The 18,609-nt window shown below is 37.1% G+C and overlaps 1 protein-coding gene across 2 annotated transcripts in view; it reads left to right on the top strand.

Annotated features, from left to right (window-relative positions):
• LOC121944766 (solute carrier family 28 member 3-like) overlaps positions 1-16,758 on the top strand; it is a 100,987-nt gene extending 84,229 nt beyond the window's left edge. The window contains exons 1-17 of one of the 2 annotated variants that reach the window (XM_042488656.2): positions 2,095-2,244; positions 2,777-2,862; positions 4,346-4,437; positions 6,767-6,956; positions 8,197-8,341; positions 8,977-9,090; positions 9,364-9,441; positions 9,858-9,938; positions 10,199-10,279; positions 10,371-10,496; positions 11,277-11,407; positions 12,385-12,553; positions 12,714-12,911; positions 13,519-13,600; positions 14,790-14,888; positions 15,754-15,868; positions 16,041-16,758. In XM_042488656.2, coding sequence (XP_042344590.2) covers positions 2,176-2,244; positions 2,777-2,862; positions 4,346-4,437; positions 6,767-6,956; positions 8,197-8,341; positions 8,977-9,090; positions 9,364-9,441; positions 9,858-9,938; positions 10,199-10,279; positions 10,371-10,496; positions 11,277-11,407; positions 12,385-12,553; positions 12,714-12,911; positions 13,519-13,600; positions 14,790-14,888; positions 15,754-15,868; positions 16,041-16,158 — 1,974 coding nt within the window. In that variant the 5' untranslated portion in view covers positions 2,095-2,175 and the 3' untranslated portion in view covers positions 16,159-16,758. Of the gene's footprint in view, positions 1-2,094; positions 2,245-2,776; positions 2,863-4,345; positions 4,438-6,766; positions 6,957-8,196; positions 8,342-8,976; positions 9,091-9,363; positions 9,442-9,857; positions 9,939-10,198; positions 10,280-10,370; positions 10,497-11,276; positions 11,408-12,384; positions 12,554-12,713; positions 12,912-13,518; positions 13,601-14,789; positions 14,889-15,753; positions 15,869-16,040 lie in introns of those variants that run through there. The other variant, XM_088076676.1, reaches the window with a different exon arrangement.
• Positions 16,759-18,609: the final 1,851 nt, after the last annotated feature.

The following is an 18,609-nucleotide window of genomic DNA, read 5'->3' as shown; positions in this document are numbered from 1 at the left end:
CTGGCTCAGTACAAATGTAACCATATGCAAAATGACTATGGGTGCCGTCAGCTGGCCTCTGTATGTTTTTCTGATGACATCACTTAGCTCCCGACCAATGTCACATTGAGGATCTTTGATTCCAGCAATGTGATCACTGTTCCTTTATGTTTGATCACAATCAGACATTTTTTTCATACTCATACATATTTACCACAACTGTCTAATGAACGTTCACAGTCATTTGTTGTGTCATCACATTAGGCCTGCGACTGCCAATTATAAGATTTTAGATGAAGTTACAAGAATATGCAAAACTTCGTTTTATTCATATTTTTAAAAGATAAATCGCATCACAAATGCATGATGTGGCATCGCAAAAAACATTTGTTGCATCAAAATTAACAGTTTTTCGTCACAATCATTCCTTGTTGCATCACAATCACTTGTGGCTTCATCACTATCACCTGTGAGTGCATCACAGTCAACATTTTTTTGCGTTAAAATCAGCTATTGTTGCATCACTGTTACGTGTTGCTGCATTTCAGTCACCTGTTGTTGAATCAAAATCACCTTTTGTTGCATCAAAATACCCTTTTTTAGCATCAAAAATAATTTTTTTGGATCACAATTATCTATTGCTGCACAAAGCTCACCCATTATTGCTTTGCAGTCAACCATCTTCATATCACATAACTTGTTGTTACTCACAGTCACCTAGTGTTGAATCACAATAACCTATTGTTGAATCAAAATTAACTGTTATTGCATCGCATTCACCTATTATTTGATTTGATTTTTATTTATTTTGAACTTGTAAAACGGAAATAAAGAAAATAATGCACAAAAACAGGCCGACAAAGAACAAAGTAATGATTACAAACACTGAAAAAAATGAAGCAAAACAAATGTCCAAATACAAAATGACTTGCTTCATATATTCGAAAAGGAGTGAGAAGAAGTGAAAACTTATTCAAACCCACCCTTTCCCCAAGTCATGAGACACCCAACACACTAAGCAGATACAAGTATGTGCAGAAAACCCCACACAACTGTGAGGATGTATGGATAAACAAACCTCAGTCTTTTTTTTAAACTATTTTGCTTTGTCTTGATTATCGGTTGTGATTGGCTACATCAAAGTGATATGAGAGGCCCATGTGTCCATGGTGAAAAGAAATGTTTTTTCCCATTCAAAAATGACTGAATGACACTCACCTTTCTGAACTGCACTGTTACCACACTCCCATGAGAAAAATAGCTTTGGAAAGACCAGCAGACCAAATGCAAGACAGATGGCTGTCTTTCTGCATTTGAAAGGCAGTAAAGTCTTATTATTCTGAGCTATTTTCTTATTATCTTAAGCTTTTATATACAAACAATTACAGTAATCTTTATGGAGTGTTCTTTGGGTTATTGAATGTAATATGTAGCCTTTCTTCCTCATTTATTTTTTTACTAAATGTTTAGCTTTTAATAAGAGCTCTCAGCACAAATAAACATTGTCATGTGGACTGAAATGAACCTATAACCTCCACATAACAACCATGTGTGTATTATGGCTCTGAGGAATTATACACTAGTGCTCTCTGGTGGTTGCTAGGGTACCTACCATAAGAAATATGAGACCACAGTGTGGCATTGCACAAGCTACGTCCATATAGAAACAATATTACCAAAGAACAGGCAAGTTTTCTGTGACAGTAATTTAATTCAGGAGAGAGACAATCCAAACTATTGACGACATCTACTATTGCAAACGCTGGGACATAGTGCATGTACAGACTGTCCTTTCAGAGCTGGAAGAAAAAACTGAGTAAAAGAGAAGAGTGAGGTAAAGTCATGCTGACTGGTATTTGGTAAAATTTTGGCCTCAGAGCAAATTGACATGAGTGTGTGTGTGTGTGTGTGTGTGAGAGAGAGAGAGAGAGAGCTAATCCCTTAATGGCCTTCAACCTGATGACAGATAGACAAGATATCGGTCTGAAGAAAGAAAGAAAGAAAGAAACCTTGTCATATCATGTTTGACAAAAACATTTACAGAATCCTAAAAACAAACTAAGTAACATGAGGGGGAAAAGGGGAGGAGAAGAGAGGCAGGGAGAGAGTCGCAGGAGGAGGGAGGATGGGAGGGGAAAAAGACAAAACAGGTGTGCTTAAAAGCTGTCCAGTGTTTGAAAATACGTGAGGAAGAGAATGGAGCTGAATGGAATACAGAATAAGAGACGAAAAAGGGGGGAAGACAACACAGCTTTTGAATCAGAGGTAAGTTAGACTTCTTTCAGGAGCTATTCTTGAATAAAAGTTTACATTTGCTGTATGTCACTGGAGATGGACTGTGGATTGTTGACAATATAGGTAATTTCATTAAAACCGCCTTCATTTTTTTTGTATCTCTTGCTTAAAACATCATTTTCCTCCCATAAGCTTAGCTAACTGAGTAAATTCCAGGCTGCTAACTTTATACCAAGAGACTCAAATGACAAATTGTTTTGGGAATCAACTTACAATACTTCAAACGCTTAAAGAGCTGCATCTTTTACCGGCACAAGGTGCCTGCCAAACAAGAATGGCAAGGTGCTGTGGTTTTAGCCTTAGTAGTATAAATAGATGGTTTCAGGATTTGAACTAGAAACACACCTGTTTGTGCAGACAGACATACTTCCAGTGTGCACAAGAGAAGTTATTTAACCAGTTTGCCTTTAGGTTCTAAGTAAATATTGTACAAGAACCTTGTGTAAATATATCTGTAAAATGATTTATTCTTAAACCATGTGTGTGTGTGTGTGTGTGGCAGGAGCAGCATCAAATATACATTGCAGCAGACAGTTCTCCTGAAGTTGCAGATGATGAACACAAAAAGACAGACCGACACAATAAAAGGTAACAATTTTGTTTTTGTCAAACACTCATTGGGCCTCATGCAGCAGGATTCCCTGGATTTGCTTCTATATTTCCTCTTGATTTTCGTGGTCAGAGAAAAAAATAAGAGAAGTCAAAACCAGATGCACCAAATGTTCTTAACCATGCAAACTTGCTCACACCCAGGTGTGCTGAATGATGAATCTCACCTGATTATAACTCACCTATTAGCATAGGCAACACCCTAAACACTATATAAGGGCAGAGATATGCCACCAAAATAAGGCTGTAAAACCTGGGTCTTCAACAGGTGACCCGCGACTCATGTGGGGTCCTCAGAGTTACTGCAAATACAAATTACCAACAACTAACATATTATTAGCAAAGATGAATTTGCCTATTTGTAAAAGAAATGACAAAAATTACAGTAATGATAAGCTAACTATGACCCATTAATCCTTAAGCAATAATGTGAGCTAGCTAATGCTAAATCATTGTGCAACGGTTACATATTACTGCCAGTTATCTGTATTATTCTTTCATGCAGGACTACTGATATTCGTATGAGCCATAATGGATCATTTTGTGACTTTTTGAGCAAGAGACTCTGAAATACCATTCACCTCAGAAACAAACATGATGTATAAACATATGAATCTCACAATAATTATTATTATATATCTTAGCGTTGTATGCACCATAAATGTTATGTGTGCAACTCACTTTTCTACAGTACATGAGGTCTCTGCTGCATTTCTTTTTCTGTTAAGGAGCTCTTGGCCTGAAAAAGGCCGAACACTCCTGCTGTAACAAAAAGAAGAACTTCTGCAGTTTTGAAATTTAAGTATTGTTAAATAAACTTAAAATAAACGTGATTTTCCGGAATGTCAGTATTATCGTGAAAAATAAAAAATAAAAAAAGGCAGCAATCGCAAAATGTTTGTGATGCTGTAGATATTGTGTCAAAAGACGAATGCAAAGTAACTGAAATTAAAAGAAAATGGTTCGACATGAAAATAGAGGAAACACATTTTTATGATTTAATTTGGATCCATGGACCAATTTTTTTTAAGGCCTCAAACCAATACATTTCAATCATACAATTTCATTTTATAATATTCATGCATTTTTTTATGTTCCTCAAATGAAAAACTTGTGTTTCCTTGTATTGGACAAGCAATTTGTGGATAGTGAAAACAAGATTTTTTTCTCTTATCTTGTTAAGAGTGCTGTCAACCACTTTACAAAAGAGAAGAGTGAAAATGAGAAAACATTGGTGCATCCCAGAAATCAGTGGGTATTAACAAAAAAAGGACCAAATTGTGGATACAGACAAAAATAAGCGAAAATTTGTTTGTATATTGCCGGTGTGATGCCCATTTTTCACGTCAGATTTTCTAATTTTCCTCTAAATCACCAGCCTCTCTCTTGTCCTTTTAAAGTAACATTTTATGTCCTCTGTCCTTATCTTCCTTCTTATCAGTCTCATTTTTTGTGTGCCCAGCTTGCTTGAAAAGAAAATGGAAGCATTCCAGGGTTGTTTGGCAGAGCACAAAGGCCAGATCTGCCTTATTATACGTCTGGTTGTAGGAGCAGGTGAGTATCTTTGTAAGCATCCGTTAAAGTGTAACACAGGACACTAAATGGGTTGCAGGTCTCTGTCTGGGGATCTCCACATGCTCAACGTGTGTTTTTACACAAGAGATTTTTTTCTTAAATTTTCAGCATGATGGAAACACACATTTATGTTGAGATTTTATCGCAGACAAAGTGTGTCCACTGTTCTGCACAACTGATTTTCTTTGTTTGGTGTGTTTGATTTTGCAGCCACAAAGGATTAAACCTGAGTATACTGAAAAATCAATTTCTAGTCTTGTTTTAGGATTTTCAGTCTGCATGAAGGCCTGTAAAGGGCTGTTTAATTTATCTTTGAAAAGTAGCTGCACTGGTAAGACTTGCATGCTCTTTGCCTCAGAGCAAATTGACGTGTGTGTGTGTGTGTGTGTGTGTGTGTGTGTGTGTGTGTGTGTGTGTGTGTGTGTGTGTGTGTGTGTGTGTGTGTGTGTGTGTGTGTTTGTTTAACAGGCAGAGAAAAATGAAAAGATTTTTTTTTCCAATTGCTATGATTGTTAACAGAATAATCAAGCCATAGCATATCAGAACACGTGGAGTATCTGTGTTTGTCGTGGTGCTGTCCAGACCTCACAGACACAAGAGTGCGCACACAAACACACACAAACGCACAGAATGTCAATGCTGGCTTTGTTAGCTCCCACAGCAATTTTAAGAGAGCAATCACTGGTACTGTGTTACTGTATTGATCCAAAGGTATTAACAAAAAAAATACTGCGGGCTATAACATAGACTGTACAAAATAATGGATGTAGCTACTGTGACGGCACCCATTGGTTTGCTGACTGCTGTCTTGAAGCATCATGTTTGGCATTTTAGCCGTTGCCATCTTGGTTGTGGAGGAGTCTGACTCACAGACTGACGCGACACCTCACAGCCTGTCCCTCCCTACCTAAATATGTGCAACCTTTGGCCTTAATAAACTGTAACTGTTTGAGTTCTAAAAAAATTTTTTTAAAAATCACCTCCCGCACAATGTCATGGATGTTGAAATTATCTATAGCGACCAAAACCGTTTTTTGTATCAGTCTGTAAACATGTTTATTTCAGCTGTAAAGTTGGGCTATTTAACACAGGTGTCTCTGGGGGTTTACCCGCTCCTGGAGCTACAGGTGATGGTTAGATTAACTGCAGTTTTGGGCACTACAGCAAAAGCTTGTTTATGACTTAAACAACTAGTTGTGGTGTTGCTCTAAAGTCTGTCCCATACCAGCCCTTTGTCTTTTTTGCAAATATTGTAGACATATATATGATTTTTTTAAACACAATCAGCATCCCCAGAGATCTCTCTGAATTTGACTTTAAGGTCCAGTGTACAGGATTTAGTGGGATATATACGCAGAAATTAAATATAATAAAAATGTTTTCTTAAGTTAAAAGGTGCAGGTTGCATTAATAAATCAGCCAATAGGGATGCATTTACATTTTAAGTTAAGAACAATATCAATGAATTAATAGAACCCCAAATTCTACATACAGCCAGGCAAGTAATTCAGCAATATGTACATATATTAAATGACCATCAAATTTAACTCCATTTATTCAGACTGCAAACAAATAGGTCCTTATAAATAAATCCTAAATGCACAATTTATTTATGAAGCATTTTTATGAAGTTTCAACATTGGTGGGGGTACCTGGCATTTATAGAAAACTAGCATATAAAAAAAAAACAATGTCAATAATACATTTTGAATTTTAAATATACATTTTAAATATACAACCCTATACAGTATTTAACATGACTTCAAAAAATCATGCAGCACAGATGCACACATACATGTACGTCAGAATAGATACATGTTTTCTAGCATGCGAGGAATTTGATTGGTTGTTGACTCAGAACCTCTCCCAGACTTCTCATTTGACACAAATGTTTGCCCGATGAAGGTCTAGTACTGAAACGTTGCAAATAAAGTGATATTGCAAGTTAGACAGTGTGCGGGAGTCCTTTTGCAACATTTACAGATCAAAAATATCATTTGAAGACAAGAAAGCAATCAAACACAACTGTAATGAGGAGTTTTTATGGATAAATCTCATATTTGATACCCATGTTGCGTTTTTAAAGTGCCATCCTCATCAGAGTCACAATAAATCAGGTTGGTCTTTCATGTACTGAGTTTTCGGCTGTGCAGTTGATCTCTGTGTCACACACTTTAGAGTTCCTGCCGTTATTTTGACTGGAGGACGGAGAGCAGGAACTAAAGGAAAATACATAAATTGTTCTGATAAAAGAAAATGATGTCAGCTCTGTTGGATATAACTCATATTAAAACTAAATTTGTTTCAGGCCTCGTTGCCATGGTGATAGCCGCATGTGTCCTGAACTTCAACCGGGCTGTTGTGCTGCTGGTCATCGCCTTGGTAACCATATTCTTCCTATGCTGGGATTGGATGATGAAACGCTATGGTGACCGGATGTGGGAGGGGCTTTCTCCTGTCAGAGATGTCCTCAGCAGAAACTGGTTCTGGATCAGATGGTGAGAAACGTTTTGTTTCAGCAGCCACAGCGTGCACCTTTTTTATTAAAAGACAGAAGCTTACTGGTCTGGTCACCATAATGACACTGGAAAAAATTGCAGAGTCAGTATACAAGACATCTCTCTCAGTTGCTGTACCTAAAATATGTAATGTGCAAGACAGTTCAGACAATTTGTCTCCTGGCAACGACAGTGTCCTCAGACCGAGGAAGTTCATTGTTCGTGAGATCAGCATGAGCACTGAATTCAGACAGGGCAGGATAAAGGAAACAAGCAGTTGGTGGCAAAGTGTGAGAACTGCTGCGAGCTGCAGTGAACAGGAAGTCAGGTAATTGCTCTTCAGCTGTAGGACTCTTACCTCAGTGGAAAGGTGGAGCAGAGGCACAAGACTAGAACAAAACAAAAATAACAGGAATACAACACACCGGGTTAAAGACTCATTTAACTGATGGCGTTAAGGTTTCTTGACACCCACCTCAAAGAATTAGATCTCCTTTCTAGAGTGTGTTGTGTTGTGTTTTGTTTTGCATATGAATTGTCCGTGGTTAAGGTAGCCAAACTTGATTATGGATGAATTGGCATCTCTGCTCCCAAACAACCACACTGCTTCCCTTCGTGTCTCTTCTGGATCTGTTCCCGCGTGAGTGAAGGGTGGCAGTTGTTATCAGGGACAAAAAAAGCTAATTACAACGACTTATTCGATTAGCTGGATTTGAATAAGGAAGTTTTACATCAAACCACAGTAATTATGTTAACAAATAAATCCGTCGTGGTCTCGACTGGTCTTAATTAAAAATCCGGAGTCCGCTTTTGCCAAGGCTGAGAAAAGACGGAGTCAAAATGTGTTTGATTTCAAGATGAGACCAAGACCCTCCGAAAGTGGTCATGAGACTGATCTGGAGTACTACAACACTATCTATAGCCACTAAATGCTGAATCTGAGTTTACCTGGATTTGCAGTTTATTTGGCGCGATGTCTTTTCCACATTTTATATTTGGCTTAATCTGCTGCTGTTTTTTAACTGCACAAAACACTAAGCAAGGTGCAACAAGTCGTTTGCTAGCTGGCACCATGCTAAATTAGCTGAGTGTCTGTCGAGCCAAAGTTTTCTTATGAAAGAGGAGTCCTCGTTTTGTCGTCCTGTAACTTCTTTACATCAGTACAGAGTAAATGTTTCTGTTTATCTCTCTGGCTTCCTCCACTCCCCTCTTTTGTCATTCACTCTCTCTGTCTCTTCAGGGTCGTGTATGTGTTACTGCTGCTGGCCGTGGTGTGTTGGCTGGCACTGGACACCGCGCGGCGAGGGACCAGACAGCTTGTGTCTTTCTTTGGCTTGCTGCTCCTCATCTTCCTCATGCTGCTGTTCTCCAAACACCCTTTCAGGGTAAGGGATGAACATGCACACACATACAGACACACACACACACACACATATACACTAATGTGATGTGTATTCATTATTGTCTGCCTTTATACACATTCCCTCGAACTCAATGTGCTCTAATTTGCTGATATCGTCATCGGCATCAAGGCCGCTTCAGTGTCGCAAGGTTTTCTTTTTCTTCAGTTGAGATTTGTTATTTGGTTTCTGTTGCCATGCAGCCGTTTTCTAAAGTACTCAAGGTTTCTTTATTTCTCTCACACATTTATCTGTTTCTCCCGTTTATTATTAATTAGCAGGATGCAGAGAAAGTACACATTTGCCTAAAACACATTTAAAGCATTCCAAATTTTGACCGGGGCAGTATCAGTTATCTGTTACGTCATTGGTTACGTTTACATACACACTAATATTCCACTATTATTTATATATATGACATATATATGACAACGGTCTGAAATGGATGCGAGTCATGTAAACTGCATATTCCATTTGGATATTCTGTTAAGGGTAAGGAATGAACACACACACACACACACACACACACACACACACACACACACACACAGACATCTGTTGATCATGTATGTATCATATGTGCATAATGCAGTTATATGTATTGCACATGTGTGTTGCAGTGGTGTTGGCAGACTTTGGTCTGCGGGATTGGGCTACAGTTTTTCTTTGGTCTGCTGATTCTCAGGACTGCATTTGGCTTAAATGGACTGGAGTGGCTTGGAAAACAAGTAGAGGTACGCACATGCGCACACACACAAACACAAACGTATTTTGTCAGATGATTGCTCTTTTTTTTTCTTTGTTTCCATTTTTTGTTTTTTCACATTTCCTTGTTTTGTTCCCGGTTTTCTTATTTTTTTTTTTCTTATTTTGCCAGCATTAAAGGTTACTTTGGTTTATGGTAAATTTGGGAATTTTCCAATTACTGTAGCTTTGACACATTCACAAACATTTTATTTCTGTTTTTTTGTTTCTGTTGCTAACGATTAAAACTCTCCTCCACGTAGACTTTTATGTCGTTCACAGATGTTGGGTCTAAGTTTGTGTTTGGCCCCAGTTACAGAGACCACCTCTTTGTCTTCCAGGTATGACACACACACACACACACACACACACACACACACACATGAATGAAACAGTGTGTCAGCATGGACCTTAGTATCAAGTTATGGTCGGGTTTTGGAATTTCCAGTTTATTTGTTTGGACATGTAAACATCTTATCCTGGTTTCAGAAATGTGGACAGGCCTCTGATCACTGCCTGCCATGTTTGCAGGGGCTTCATTATCTCAAGAAAAAGTAGTATTTATTAAGTAAAACAAAATAAATATGAATACTGTTTGACTCGTGTACTGTTGATAGGGATATGAATAAAACTGTCTTAATTTCCATGTAAATGTCATATTCTGAATATAATCATGATAAGACTCAACGCTACAGTTGAATGTAAATATACTCAATAATAAAAAGGATGATGATGATGATTTGTGGACTCTCTCCAGGTGATGCCCATATTGATTTTTTTAAGCTCTGTCATCTCCATCCTCTACTACATTGGCTTCATGCCCTGGCTCATTTGCAAGGTGAGGAAGTGGAAGGATAGCGACCGTGGACAGAGAGAAATACGTGACGGCAAATCAATTATTTCAAACCTTTTAACTCTGAAGCACCTTTCATGTAAGAAATACAGTTTAAGGCATGAAAAAGAATAGTGACTGCCTAGAGTAAGTGGAAACAAACGAGAACAGTAATTTATAGTTTCTAATTTATTGTTTTTTATTATAATTTTTCCACTTATTTTTCTTTGATTTTCTGTTTTTTGGTATGTTTTGTTTTTTCACAGATTGGGTTCATGATGCAGGTTACCATGGCCACATCACCACCAGAATCGATGGCCGCAGCTGGAAATATATTCTTGGGACAGGTAAAAAACCGTTTAAAGAATAAACAAAAACGTCATAATTATCTGTAAATCCACCAGTCCCAAATCAACAAAGCCCTTGTCCCTCTTTCAGACAGACTCCCCTCTCTTGATTCGTCCATACATCAGTGGGCTAACTCGCTCTGAGATCCATGCTGTGATGACAGGAGGTTTTGCTGGTGTCTCTGGTACCATTTTGGGAGCCTATATCTCCTTTGGGGTGAGGCGGCGGAAGCAGGGGAGGGAGGAGGTTATCACAATTAAGGCTATATTTTAAGAATGAAAAAGAAAGGCTAAATAGAAAAGATGAAAGTCCAATCTGTTGCTTGATCTCATAAAAAAATCAGTTATTTGAAAAAGTGATGGTTTTTAGTAAGCAAAAAAAAGAACAAGAATGATCAAATGAATCATGAATGAGTCTTTTATGGTTATCAAGGTTATTATTTTTTTCAGTGCCAGTAATTTGGGGATGTCAGGAATTTACCTGTAAAGTAGGACTTCTCAAACCAACCAATAATTACAGGAATAAAAAAATTAAACGATTACTTTACCACCCATATGAGCATGTGTAAATCAGTTACTCACACTGTGTCAAAGTCTCGCTTTGAAGAGAAAAATTAACTTTAAAGTTCATTTTTAAATACTAAGGTTTTAGTGAAATTGCATGTGTTCAGAACTGAGCATTCAACTGGACAAATGAGACAAATGAGAGCTCTTGTTAAACCCTAACCCCTCCCGCCATGGAGGCATGCAAGGATTCATTGTAACACGGGCCGAGTAATTTGTGTAAAAATGGTCAATTTGGGGTGATTCTTTTAACTTTCCAAAGTCATAGGGGTGAGAACTAGGGTCATATAAGAACCATTTTAACTCGTAATCAAAGGACTGTTTACTGACCTTGACACTTCCCTGAGAGTGCACATAAGACCTCTGTTAGGAGGTGAATGATTGACCACTAAATGTGTGTATTTTTTGTGTGTTTTATGTGCCTCTCTTTAAGATTGAGGCAACACACTTGTTGACAGCAACACTGATGTCTGCGCCAGCCTCCCTGGCCATTGCCAAGACGTTCTGGCCTGAAACGGAGACCCCCAGTGTATCAACCAGTCAAGATCTCCAAATCGACCAAGGGTAGGAAAGGACACTACAACTGTAATGATACAGTACAATACAAATCTGTCTTGTATGCCTCTGACCTTTGAATTGATAAAGATTATCACTCCTCTTGTTTAGATTGATTAAAAGCTTAACAAGAATAATTTAGGTTTGATTTAAAAACATCAAAATCCTAAATCAAAATGACCCAGTAGTAAAGCAAACTAACCTTCATTTCAAATGTTACGTCATAAATGTCCAATACTGTGAGACACAAGAATTGATTTAATTGTTTCATGAATATCTTTCATTAACCTACTCCTGCCTATGCCACACAGTGTGCTGGTGTCAGAATTACGCTGTGCATGACTTCGAGATGCACTTAAAGTTACTCTCAGAAAGTACGGGAGAACAGAATTTGGATAGAAGGAGTGTTAATTTACACACATCACATGTACGGTGGAAAACACCATTAGTTGTCGGGATGGATGCTGGGTGGAGAGTTGCGATTGATTGTGTATTGATGAATTAGAACAGAATAGGGTTGCACTAGACTGGCAGGTTGCTGTATGTTAATTTATGTTACTTATTAAAAAATCTGTTGTAGTTGTTTATCGTTATTTATACACATAATATAGATAGGATTTTTTTTTTTGTTCAAAATGAAGTATATTCTGTTTAATTCAGGTCAGTTGATGAAAAAGGTTAATGCCTGCATACTGACTCCAAACCACACATTTATTTAAATAGACAACATTTCAGTCATTGGGTTGGGTGTAAACATTTCGACCTGACAAAGATCTCATAATGAACCAGATTTTGCCTGTTTAAATTCATTTTTGCTTTGTTATCCAAATTAACTTTAGCTGGACTTTGATGATCTTCAGCACCAACCACAGAATTTTAAATGTTGGCAACACCAGTACGCTGATGACACTTTGCTATTTTGATAAGCTGCTGTAAAGAGGATCGAGTATTATTTAACCATTCGAATGTTAACTCTGTTTCCTCAGAGAGAGTGAGAATGTGTTTGAGGCAGCATCCCACGGTGCATCTTCTGCTGTGGGTTTAGTGGCCAACATTGTCGCCAACCTCATTGCCTTCATGGCACTGTTAGCCTTTTTTGATGCTGCTCTCTCCTGGCTGGGTGGGATGTTCGACTGTCCGCAGCTCAGCTTCTCGGTAATGGCCATGACCTGACACTCGAACACTGACACACCAACTTTGCAAAATATTTCTATTATATATTTAGTAGCCAATAAGTTTATATTTATATACTGCCAAAAATTAAAAAATCGACACACATCTATATGCATTCACTCTCTGCTTCTGTCTCATTCAGCTCATCTGCTCTTACGTGTTCATGCCTCTCTCCTTCATGATGGGTGTTTCCTGGGAGGACAGTTTCATTGTTGCTGAACTGATTGGCATAAAGACATTTGTCAATGAGTTTGTTGCCTATCAGAAGTTGTCGGTGTTAATTAAGAGACGGAAAGCAGGAGGGCCAGAATACGTGGGCAACGTAAAGCAGTATATTTCAGTGAGTCTCACTCGTCATTTCTCCTCTTGCTTTTGTCCAGCATATCTTTATTACTATTATTTTTTAACAGTTTTAGCATAGATGACAGGCAAGTGTGGAAGGGCTTAAAGTCAATATTATTATCTACAATGTTTTGACTTCATTAGATTAGTATTTTTTCTTTACATTATTCATTAGTTTATTTTGTCTCAGCAGCAGTAGATCAGCAGTGTTGAGTTAAAAGTGTATTAAGGTGTAAAGAATCTATCAAATACCGTCTGTTTTGGCTTTCAACAGCCACATATGACGTAGGGTTACAGGATAATAGGATGTGTGTGGCAGCTTTGTCAGTGGGCTAGGCACCATCTATCATCAGTTTTGGACACTTTTGGGCAGTGTGTCAATGTCCATGCATTACACGCTACAGGGTCTTTTCAAAATACACTTCAGTGTTTACAGGAAAAACAAAAGAGGGTGTTGTGTAAGATGGTCAGGTCAGACATGAAGGGCCACTATCCAAGCTGTCGTATTTGACGCCCCGAGGATGACAACAAAAAAGTATAATTTAATACTATACTGAAGTCTTTTGGGATATTTTTATCACGTAACATTCTTTTTTTTCCCTCAGGTCCACTCTGAAACTATTGCGACCTACGCTTTGTGTGGATTTTCCAACTTTGCTTCGCTGGGAATAGCGCTTGGATCGATGAGTGAGTGCCACCTCATGAGTTGCTGTTCGCAGGCTTGCGCACTACTGCTAAACAGACCACAGGAAAATTAAAGTGTTTTTGGCTGATGTCATTTGCTGGAAAATATATATCTCTCATTACAATTCAGCACTCAGGCTAAATATCGCAAATGTAAAAAAAAAAAAAGAAAGTCTTTAAACAGAGCACACAATGCTAGATCTCTACAGTCTCTGCCACACACACACACACACACACACACTGTAAAAACATACAGGAAAAAATAAAAGTAGTTTTTGGGCTGGCACGAGTGGGAGTAAGTGGTGATGAATCCATCTGTTACATTTAAGCAAGTTACAGTGTGTGGGATGAATAAAAAGTAAAGAATGTTTGATTTAGCTGGGAAACAAAAGGAAACTCAGATACCCCCTCACTAATTCTCAAGCACGAATAACATCAGCAACATTTCCAAAACGTAATAAAAGCACTCAAAACAACTGTCAGTATGAAATAACAGATGCCAAATGTGAATGTGTGTGCTTCTTCAAGTGTCAAAAGAAGGATGGCACTAAAAAAGACCTTGTTTTTACAACAAAAGCATCTCTGGATAACTTAAGGTGGAAAAAAAACACTTAAAAACCAGAGAAATGGGAAATGAGGGGTCAAGATTTGAATGCAGGAGTTGCAAAATAACTACAAAACTAAGATAATAGAAGAAAAAAGCAAGTTTGGCCACGTGAATCAAGTAGAGTTATTTACAGATTATGTTCTCCAGAAGTTACAACATGAACATTTATGTCAAATGAAAAGGTCGTCCTTGATTATTGTATTTTGAAATGAAATCTCTTTATAGCGAAAGACAGAGTGCATAAACGTTTCATTCTCAAAGGGACCGAAAAACAGAGGATTATTGATTATACTGTTGATTATACAGTTGCAAGCATGAGAAAATGTCTAACAAAAAGCTGCTTGTTGATACAAAAAGTCAAACAGGGTTAAATCAACTGTGAAAGTTTATTCATTTTATATCAGTTTTTCATTTGTGTAATTTTTCTGTGTTTCTTCTTTTAAGACATAAAATGTGATTATATATTGTGCATAGGTAGCCTATTTTATACTGAGGAATAAATGCCTTGTTAATTCATATACGTATACCTGTTGCAGTTACAGTTTTGTTTGCATTTTGTTGTATTTTTGTTTTTTCCTTTTCCAGCATCCTTGGCTCCAGACAGACGGACTGACATCTCCGATTGTGCCCTCAGGTCTCTTATTGCAGGCAGCGTCTCCTGTTTCATGACAGCTTGTATTGCAGGTGAATGTTTCCTCTTCTTTGCCTGTCTGTCATTGTCACATTGTTGCCAGTTTATAATGTTGTTTTTGTCTTATTTAAAGCTACTTTCAAGTGACGTGGATCATTCATTTTATGACAAAACTCAGGGACAGTAGACTTCTCAATTTAGATTTTAATTGCAACATCCAGAGAATTTTTTTTTTTTTTAAGAATATTCACATCATATTATTTGCCAACACAATAGCCACACCAGGCGCTGGGCTGGTAAACATATACTGTACAGGTCTGTTACTCACAAATTTTACTGACTTTATTTTTAAGAGCTATATAAGATTAATTCCAGCCTTATTATTTTTTTGACTCACAATTTTTACAATATTACAATAATATATGCTGTACATAAAAATGTATAGATTTTAAAATGTTTTTCATCAGTTGTAGTCAATTTTAATGTTTTACTATCTCACTTTTCTTTTCTTTTTTTGTTTTTCCTTTTCTTTTTTGAATTTATTTTTTGTTACTTTATTTTGACATCTGTAATATATATTTTTATATTCTTGGCGGAAATAATTGCAATATACTGCACTGTAAATAATGCAAATGGTTAGCTACTCCACTGTGTTTACATGTGAAGTAAATTAATTCCCTTATAAATAATAACAAATTCTGATTTCAGCTTCAGTGTTGTAATTTTCGACGTCTGTTAGCTCTATGTTACATCTAAATGCATGTTAAAATTATTGTGAGAGCGTGTTTCTTGACAAAAGTAATGAAAAATTGCGTGATATGTCCTAGAATAAATAAATATATTAAGCTGTGCACAATAGATAAACTTTCAAGGGTTTTAATGATTTTTGTGATGACATTGCTCTGTGGATTTCCCTAGGTATGTTGTATATCCCTGATCTTCAGTGTCCACATTTCCTGAGCACAGAGTTCATCAATGCCAGTGTGACCAGCAGCTCACAACTGGTCACCTGCTGCACACAACTATATAACAGGTGTGTGTATGTCTGTAATAACTGTGACTATATATTAGCAAAGATATTTTTTTGTGATAACTTTGTGCAGCTATAAATACATCACAAACAGTTTTTTTTAGAATGAAAACAGCTGACGATGAAGAAGAAGAGAGATACTGTGATTCAGTGTGTGGGTGTGTTGTATTTGCAGTGTGACGGTGTATGAGCCGTGGAACGTGACGGTCGGAGAAGGATTCAGTCAGAGCAGCTTGCACCGCTGCTGCACGCTCACACCCCCAACACACTTCAACTGCAGCCTGCTGCTTTGAATCACTGTGAACAAAAACACACACCTCACTGGTAGGAAACACTGTGGTTAGTTGTTTTTTTTTTTTTCATCTGTAATGTTTACTGGTCTTACAATACATACATTTAATACATTTTCATTAAAGTAACATTAGGGTTTTTGTTTTTTTTTTACAAAAAAACAGCAGTCATGTGTTATGTATAGTCATGTTGTAATATACATTATTCTCAAATATTTTGCATAATTAGTACTTTTAATTTTATATTCTGAATATATTTTGATGCTCATACTTTTGTGCTTAAACTTGTATGCCGTTCACTTGTAACAGAGTGATTTTACACAATTGCCACTTTTCTTCAGTCAAAGATGTTTTTTTTTTTTTTTTTTACATCAGTCCCTTTTTTATATGAAGGCATTTATCAACCAGTAAGAAATTTCCTGGTCATGAACATATGCTGCCAAACAATCATTTGGACAGCTGATCTGTGCTGCCTCATTTGTCTTTGTATGTATATGTCATATACATTTGTTCGTTTTCCATCTGCCTGCAGCTGTCATACCCTCTAAACAGTGTCATCGACAAAGGCTGCAATGCAAAGTATTAAAATCACATGGTACAAAACCTGCGTCAGGATACTTTGCAAGATGAAAAGCGAGAAAACCAGCAAAATATTATTCTCTGTGTATTTGATAGACAGGACAAAAACTACACTTATAATACAGACCATTACGGCAACAGGTAGAAGCAGTGTGTTACTTGGCCACTGGATGTCACTGGTGTCTTCTTTTTCCCATTCGGCAGCACTCATTAACATCAGACCCATCAGGCCACCATACACCAGTCAGTCGGACTGGCTTGACTGGCAGACTAATTTTCCAAGTAACTGGCTCATTAATACTGACAGAAATTACGAGATCGGACAAAGGGGAGGTATCAAGGTTGTGCACTTTTCAACAAGCGCCTGAGCGCGTAGTCTCAGAGCCGGCAAATGACAGTCTCTTCATTAAATCCACCACAAGCTAAAGGTCAGATGGCTCCCTTCTCGACAGGCAGGAGGTGTGTTCACACATTTCACACACCCACAGAGAGTGAACATTAGAAATCAGCCATCAGATGCTTGACACAGGACATTTTTAGGCTCTGTGTTACCATGTGTCCGCCATAAGAAAAATCAAAGTGAGCTCATTTATAATCACGTTTGTCAACAAATTCAAGACAAAGCGTCTCTTTAAAACAGATAGACCAGGAGGAAACATCATTTTTTCTGGGAATTTTGAGGAGTCAGGATTGTGTGTGTGTGTGTGTGTGTGTGTGTGTGTGTGTGTGTGTGTGTGTCCGTCCATTCAGAGGGACAAGAACTAAAACGTATAGAAAGTTAAATCACAATAGACCAACAAAAAAAATGTTTGAGCCATTTAATTAAAGATGTTACACTGAGAGTTTTACATTACAAACTAGGGACCTTTGAATTCTATATACGGGCTAATGTATGAGTAAGTAAGTAACATTTTACATCAAAATAAAAAAATAATGCTTGTGAGCGTATGATTTGAAAATTTGCCTTTGATAATGGGCTTTTACTGGTGCACATCTTGCCTAATTAAGCTGAACTGTGATTAATGTAGATAAATATTAGTTTTATTTGTGCTAATTTGTTTTTCTAATTTCACATATTTATTTATTTGTTTATATCACTGTTGTGAGCCTATTTTTAATGTCACCAAAAACCTCACTACTAATCTTTCTTTTAATTTAATATTGGCACATACACTTAATTTCAACTTTTTCTTTTAAAAGAATCTTAATTCTACGAGCATGAAATTGATTGTAAACCATTAAACAGAACTATTTACATCAAATGTTTCTTTATTTTCAAATAGCCCTGGTAACCCTGACAAAAATAGGTGCAATATATCCACATTTGATGCCAGTAAAAGGGTGGTGTGGGGGGCCAAATAAATTCATTTCTTTCAGGGAAATCTTAATCCTAGGTTTATATCATTCATCATAAATCTTACATAGAACTACTAACATCAAATGTTTCTTCATTTTCAAGTAGTTCTGAGGTGCAATTTATTCACAAGCTAAAAAGAGTATTTAGGAGGCAGATAAATCGAAGTCGTGCAAAAAAAGCTGAAAGGGTTAAATAACCTAATCAAAAATAACAATGTATAAAAGTTGTTGGGTTTTTTTTTTTAAACAAGCATCAAATAATTTAGCTGAACATTATAGTAATTGCTAATTGCATTGAAATTGCCCTTGTATTCAAAACATTAACTGGTAATCACAATAAGCAAACATATTTGGCTGAGCCATAAGAGCAACAAAAAAAGGATAGACCTATGACCTTTACACTTATATTTTAATCAATGAAAACACCTGATGCATTGATCTCCTGAGATATACAGATTTTACATTTGGAAATCTTGCAATATTTGAATATTTATCTGAAATAGTAAAGTCAATTTACAG

The sequence above is a fragment of the Plectropomus leopardus genome, chromosome 4 (genome assembly GCF_026936395.1).
Source record: "Plectropomus leopardus strain MGB_pleo_1.0 chromosome 4, ASM2693639v1, whole genome shotgun sequence".
NCBI classification, from domain to species: Eukaryota; Metazoa; Chordata; class Actinopteri; order Perciformes; family Serranidae; genus Plectropomus; species Plectropomus leopardus.
Note: the sequence above shows the minus strand (reverse complement) of the source record. Positions and strands in the feature narration are given on the sequence as shown.